At 34.8% G+C, this 7824-nt stretch overlaps 1 protein-coding gene across 1 annotated transcript; it reads right to left on the bottom strand.

The window, feature by feature from the left end:
* Positions 1-5284: 5284 nt before the first annotated feature.
* On the bottom strand, positions 5285-6121 carry LOC131648802 (uncharacterized). Its single transcript, XM_058918524.1, has one exon. The coding sequence runs from the start codon at positions 6119-6121 to the stop codon at positions 5285-5287; it is 837 nt and encodes a 278-aa protein (XP_058774507.1).
* Positions 6122-7824: the final 1703 nt, after the last annotated feature.

Below are 7824 nucleotides of genomic sequence, written 5' to 3'. Positions count from 1 at the left end.
GGTCTAATCTTAATTACTCAGAAAATTCTCAAAACGCTAAATATTAACTCATTAATATTTCTAATACTAAAAATATTAAAATTTTCGATTAAATATTGATCCGCTATCCCGAACTAATACCGACTAAATCGTCCCAAAACGCGAAAATTTCGATAAACATCAGAAATGACTAAATTAAGCAAATAATTATTAAAAACACCAAATAATATAATTAATAAAAATCGGGATGTTACAGTTGGACTATGGTGTGTGCTAAATTGGAGATGTTTGGACTGCTGTAAAAAGATGTCAAACGTGAAGTCCTGACAACCTTCATATGATTGAGAAGAAGACTAACTCTTTGACATTTAGGTCTATTCCTAATGTCTCAGCTTAAGAGTTGTATTTGAGGAGTGCATGAGGACTGCTGGATTTCTGATTGTTTTGTTCTTTTGTTCTTGTTACTGAAATCTGAATTGTAATATTTAAATTTGTTTTAGCCAAAATTTTCCAAAGGGGGAGATTGTTAATTCTCTGATTTTATAGTTGGCATTAATGTTAGTAGAACAAATGAGACAGCAATATGTTGAATAGGATGCTCTAACTTGCAGCAAATATATGTTGAACAACTGATGTAACATGTCGAACAAGATGTCCTATGTAGGATCATCTAACATCATGACTGTGTGCAAAGCTGGGCTTTTGGAATTTGTTTAAGTTGTTATAGATGCATAATATTTGGAAAATATTATGCAATCAAATATGATGCTTAATATAAGGATAAAAGATTCTATCTGTTTTTCAAGATGTATTCATAGTTTCTAAATAAGAAGATTATTTAGAAAACCAATGATTGAAGACCTATTTTTATGGAAAAGATTTAGTTGATTTTTAGCAGTCTCCTTGCTACGTTTTGAAGCCCAAATCTAGTCCAGAAGTGTGTTTTAAATAGAAGGAAACAAACCTAATTGAAGGGTGGAACTTACATAGTAATAGGTTAGGGTTTGTGTGTTAATTGTGAGCCTCTCTAATATCATTCTTGATAGAAAAGTAGGATTTTTCATTGTGTTATAAGTTTTGTCATTCATTCATAAGCTGTTAAGTATTGAATGTTTATATGTCACTTATGTTTCATTGATACATTGATCTAAGTGTGTGTTGCTTGGTTCCCAAGCTATTGTTCTTGATCGAAGTTTTTAAGCAAGATCAAGTATTGTTGATTAAGGGGTTCTTAATCTAGTATTGCTTGTAATTGAATATTGAAGTAAAGGGTTGTCAATATCAGTATCTGGGATTAATGTTGTTATACATCACTACGGTGATTGGAAGTGAGAGGGGTTTCTCATATCTAAGAGGATTTTAGGTAGAAGTTGCACTAGGTAGGGATTAAGTGAGAAGTTGTAAAATGGAGGTTGTTTAGCTTCAAATTGTTACTACTAATAATGGATTTTCTTCCTGGCTTGGTAACCCCCAGAGTAGGTGTTGTTGTACACCGAACTGGGTTAACAATTCTGTGTGTTCAGTTACTTTTCAGGATTGTTTTAAATCATGTATACCTTGCCATTGTATGTTGTTCAAAGATCAATGTATCGAAATCTCTTAGGACATCTGAGATTTGAATACACTTATTCACTTAATGTCCATTTACTCTTGGCCCTTTGCATTTCTAAATTATCTCAATAAGTGGACATGAAACTTTCGATGGCCAAGAGACATATCTATTAGGAATCTGGTCACATTTTCTTAGAAGAGAATTTGCAGACCTATTTCACAAGGAGGTCTTGGTACTAGATCCCTTTCTACTCTTAACTCTACCACTAATTTAAAGCTTTGCTAGGAGTTGACCAATTCTCATGATCCTTGGGCTCAAATTCTTATAAGCAGATTTCTTATGGACCAAACACCAATACATCATCATATCGCCTCATCTGTTAGGAGCTGAGTGAAAGATGAATTTGGAATCATTCATGATAACACAAGATTCATCTTAGGCAATGGTTGTTCCATAAACTTGTGGTCTAATTGCTGGTGCTCCGAGAAACCCTTGGAGCAGGTCCTTCAGGTCCCTGATGGTTGGAGAAACAGGATCAACAAAGTTAGTGACATTTGGAAGAACAATCAGTGGCACTTCCCCATGATCGATGCACATTCCCCAACTTAATGAATCTTGTTCAACATGTCATTATTCTTGAGACACCAAAAGAGGACTTGAGATGTTGGAAGCATTATGAAAATGTAGATATCTCTTTAAAATATGCATACATCTTCAAATCTAATCCTTATGCTAAGGTTTCTTGGCTAAGTATGTTTGGAGTATGGACATTTCACCTTCTCAATCCTTGGTGACATGGAGATTGATGCACAAAAAATTACCTATTAATGAGAATTTTTCAACTAGGGGTTGTCATTTTCCTTCCAAATGTAATCTCTGCCTGCAGCACTAGGAAACTTCCCTTAATCTCTTCCTTCAATGATCTTTTACGAAGAAACTTTGGGACTGGTTCTCTAACCTTATTGATAAGACCTTACGTCTATCCTTAATGGAGGATCTCTGGTTAATATGTGAAAAGGGTTGGACCCCTAAGTTAGAATTGTCATCCAAGCTTGCATTGTTACCATCATTAGCACCATTTGGTTTTCTAGAAACTCTGCAAGATTCAACAACAAGACCAGTACTTGAAGAAGTGCTATCAAGATCATTACTATCAAGATAACCTTAACAAGTAACTCCAATAAGCTCATCTATAGGAACTCGATGCTTGACGTTGTGATCCTGAAAAGACTAAGAACTGACATCCACTCTCCTAAGGCACCATCGCTTATTGAGATTATTTGGTGCCCTCCCAATGATTAAATATAATAGTGATGGTGAAAAAATAAATGCTACTTCTTCATGTGGAGGTGTGTTTAGGAATTATGCAGGTGATTTTGTGTCTTGTTTTGCGGAGAATCTTTTGTTGGTTTCCTCTTTGAATGCTGAGGTTGTGTCTAGTGGTGCTCTTAGAGCCATTGAAATTGCCTTCATAAACAATTGGAAGAGCCTTTGGGTGGAATCCGACTCCACCTTAATAGTCATGGCTTTTAAAAATGCTTCAATCGTGCCTTGGCTCCTAAAGAACCGATGGACGTTTGCCAGCTCAAGCTCCATTACATGAATTTTCTTATGACTCATCTATTCAAGGAAGGGAATTTTATAACGGATTCCTTAGCTAATTTTGAATTGCATATTTTTTGAAATTAATTGTGTTAAGAAGTGTGGTTGGACCTAACTCAATCCTACAAAATCAACTTGTAGGGTGAAAATTGTTCGATCATATATAGTCCGATATAGGACACTTAACAAGTTGGCATGGCATGCATTAGGTTTTACAATTCACCAGCCACTTTTGTTTTTTATAGCATGCTGTATCTTTCTTCATTGTTTTCAATGAAATTGGGTTAGCAGCTTTGCCGCTAGCTTTTGCCTTAAAAAAACAAAAACTATTATATTTTAAGTTATATACTAATTTTATTTTAATAATTTATAAATATCATATATTAGGTAAATATTTTGTCATAGGAATGAAATTAAAAAAGAAAATGAATGATGCATTGACAATGTAAATTTTTTTTACACTGTCAACCAATCACGATTATAAATTAGAATAAATCAGACTGTAATTTTTAAGAAGTTTATATGACATGGCAAAACGATTTGTTTCTATTGGATGACAGTGCAAAATTTTTTTACACTGTTAGTGCACTACCTTTAACTCAATTAAAAAATTTATGTAAAAGATTAATTTATTTTATCTCTTAATTATAAAAAAGATGTTCATTTTTCCCATATTATCATAGTTTTAATATAATCTATATTTTAAAATTGCTCCAATAAGAAAATTATTCAATCTTTTAAAATTTTAAGTTTAACCTAAAATTTTAAAATTTTAAGTTTAACCTAAAATTTTAAAATTTTATAAAATGACCAAAAAATGATTTGTATTGAAATAAAAAATTTAAAACAAATAAATTATATTTAAATTACTTAAAATTTTTAATTACTCTTTTTGAGCACATGCTATGAATAAGGATAGTAATTAACAAATTGAGCGTAACTATATTACTCTTCGATAGTAGTATTTTGTGTTTCTCCATTTTTTTATAAATGATTTGAATTTTTGTGTGCCTATTTTTATGATAAAACAAATACTACGTTGTAATTAATAGTAAAAAATGACATGATGATAGAAAATTGAATAAAATATAAATTCAAATAATAACCATATGATATGACAATGAATAGAGATTCGTGGGTACAAACCTGCGAGTAGGATGAAGGCAGACAGCAGAAGGACAATACTCATGTTTTTGTATCAATCCTTTTCATGAGAAGAAAAATAAAAGATATGAAGAATGAGGGACAATACTCATGTTTTTGTATCAATCCTTTTCATGAGAAGAAAAATAAAAGATATGAAGAATGAGATTATTCAGAAAAGTGATAATTTATCTGTTAAACCAAACACTCGTACACTCGTTTTTATAATCAGGATGGTATGTGTCCGAGTAGTCGCAATCTTCGGCAATTAATTAACATAATCACCTATAATCAATTCTTATACAGAGTTAAATTTTAACTTGGAAATTTCTTTTAATTTCTGAAAAACCATTTTTGCCGTCAATTTAATTAATTCTAACAAATACCTTTCAAAAAAAAAAAAAAAATTAATTCTAACAAATAAGTTTAATTGATTTGATGTTAGCACGTAGCATTAAATATGTTAAGAAATGTGATTTGCCAAACTCATTACTACAAAACCGGCTGATAGGGATGAGTTAGGTCCAACCACATTTTTTAACATGGTATCAGAGCCTGGTTTAATCTGGTGGGCCACCTTCTATGGTTTTCGCTATCGGGTCACCCACAATTTATTTCCACGCTTCAGTTGTCTAGTCTTGGGCGTAAGGGGGTGTGTTAAGAGTCCCACGTCGAACAATATATGGCCTGAACATGTCTTTATAAGTGGGGGCAATCTTCACCCTTCAATCCGGTTTTATAGGGATGAGATAGACCCAACTACATTTCTTAACAAAATATAAAAATATATTAATTTCTATTCAAGTAACATTAAGTAGGTTTACCAAAACAAACCCATCAATTAAATTAGCTACAACTCATAAATAATGTGGAGAACGGCCTTTATATCTATCAACCATCAATATATGAAAATGGCTAGTTGGCCTTTATATCTATCAACAATTAATATATGGAAATGGCTAGTTGGTCTAGTGGTGATTGGCGTTTTTTTTTTTGACAAAAATCAAATTAACTCATGTCATTAATCAAATGAAATTCGATACAAGAAGGGATAATACTTAAGGAACTACGCCTAGACCAAGAATTGGCCGCCTTCGTTAACGAGTGGGCAACCACATTCGCTTGGCGTTTTACAAACTTCACCCCAAAGTTAGGAAAAGAAACTAACATTCGCTTAATAGAAAGAAAAATAAAACTTAACTCCGAACAACCTGTAGCATTAGAGTTAACTGCTTGAACCACCACCTGAGAGTCACTTTCAAATATCACACACTCCATATTTAAACTAATAGCATGTTGCATCGCTTCTTTCAAAGCCAAGGCTTCCGCTTTGACTATGGACATAGTTCCGACATCCCAAGCAACACCTGCAGTAATGAAACTTCCAATACTATTTCGGAAGCACAAACCCCTGTTAGTAGAGTTATGAGAGGAAGTAAACCCCACATCCATATTGCATTTTATCCAACCCACCGCCGGGGGGATCCAGGTTAAGGGACTCGGATCACTGATAGAAATATTTTGAACCTCACGAGCAGCAAACCAATCATGCCAATTAAAATAGGCTTGCAAACCTAACCTTGGTATGTCGCCTCTATCATTATTCCACACAACATTATTACAATTCTTCCATAGCACCTCCATCATTACAGCAAATCTTCCAGCATCCCTCTTATCCTCTTTATTACAAATGTCCAGAATAAGTGATTTGGCATCACTCAGAGTATGTAACCGGGGTTCAATAATAGAAGACAAACCTGCATCTCTCCAACAATTGATAGTAGTAATACATTCGAAGAAAACATGCCAATCCTCTTCATCCTCCCTTTCACAAGTCTGACACATAGCCGGGCATTGAACATAGTGTTGCTAGAGTCTAATACGGGTCGGCAAACAATCCCTACAAATCCTCCATAATAGGTGCTTGGCTCTAGGAGGAGCCATAATGTTCCACAAACTATTCCAATTACCCTCTACTCTTTTATCCATCTGGTGCATCTGAACATTTCTCCACATCCTTGTTAGCTGAAGATTTCGTTTGAGAAGAATGTCCTTCGAAAATTTGGAATTCAAAGGAAGATGGTTACTGATGATCATCTTTGAAGATAAAAATGGCTACTGATGGCCATGCTTCGAGAATGATGTTTAAGTTGGAACAAAGATAGTGAGCGCCGAAGCTAAATTCGAAAAGAATGGTCTTTGGGACTTAGACGTTTTTGCGAAATATGCGAAGTACTGAAGCTTAGCGTGTTTTCGTGGCACTCTCGATTCTGATTACGTTGCCACGCGTCGAAAGAGGATTCAGGCGGGAGGATTTGAATTTCGAAGTAGTTTATATAACTGCACAAAGACAGATGGCATCCCAGGGATTCTCGAAGAATAACGTGGCATCAGATTAGTGTAGGACCGTTAGGGTCAAATTTAGTATAAATAAGGGTCTTAGTATTAGGATTCCGTGTGTTCATTTTGTACAAATCACTCACATATTACTCAAGTATCAAGTGTTAAGAGAAAGAGTTCGCTGAGAAATGTATGTATGACACCAACACCATTTTAAATACATGTGTATTTTTCTTTATTCAAGTATCTTTCGATATTACTGCATTCCATTTACTTTATGTCATTTATATTCCTGCACTCTTTACTTTCATGTCATCTAATTTTCGAAGCATTTAACTTTTCTGCACTTTAAGACTCTTGCACTTTTACAGTTTTGTCTTATGTTTTATCTTTAACTTACCTTTCGCTGATGTTATATTTACGTGTATAACAAGGTGATTGCTAATCTTTATTTCCTTGATTAAGTATTTCTTATTTCGAGACACACCAACCATAGACATAATTCGAACTATCATGAATAACAACCTTTTTGACTATGTCATAGGATCAATCTAGTCGATCCTGCGAGTAACCAAATCATATTTATTATAGTTTGGAAGACTAGCGGTTTGTTACCGGAAATCACCGTAAACAAATTGGCACGCCCAGTGGGACAGTGTCAAGCAGATTGTTATTAATCGATTGTTTTGTTTTGTCTAGAAAATATCAAGACCTTGTATGAACCTTAGGAACGGTAAATTAACAAACAGTGCACAACCGATTCCCAAAAGAAGGTACAACAAGAAAATGGTCGTTACGACCAGTGCAGGGGGAGATCAAGATCCCCCACAAGGGTCAGGAACAGGAGCGGCAAATTCTACGCATGTTTCGACTTCTACTCAAGGAGCGCAGGATATATCGGGTCCGACTGGATCGAGACCTATGGATAGTTCCTAGGCTATACCTAAAAATAATGCAGCAACGACAGGGACTATTCCAGTTTCAGTGTCGACTACCGCGCCTCCATCCTCAAGTGCGAGCGAAATGCAACTTGCCTCGACAAATGCTGCAAATCAGTTATTTACCCCAGGATCATCCGCGTTCGAATGGAGACCAAACAGTCAATATGGAATGCCATATCCATACATGACAGGTACACGAGGAGCAGGACCTACATACACTACAGCTAACCCAGCAACGTTTTCGCCAAATGCTGGTTCAGTGGGTCG

This window comes from Vicia villosa, linkage group LG2 (assembly GCF_029867415.1).
Source record: "Vicia villosa cultivar HV-30 ecotype Madison, WI linkage group LG2, Vvil1.0, whole genome shotgun sequence".
Taxonomy (NCBI): domain Eukaryota; kingdom Viridiplantae; phylum Streptophyta; class Magnoliopsida; order Fabales; family Fabaceae; genus Vicia; species Vicia villosa.
Note: the sequence above shows the minus strand (reverse complement) of the source record. Positions and strands in the feature narration are given on the sequence as shown.

Coding starts and splice junctions, on each gene's coding strand:
- LOC131648802 (XM_058918524.1), bottom strand. CDS start 6,121: ATGTGTCAGACTTGTGAAAGGGAGGATGAAGAGGATTGGCATGTTTTC.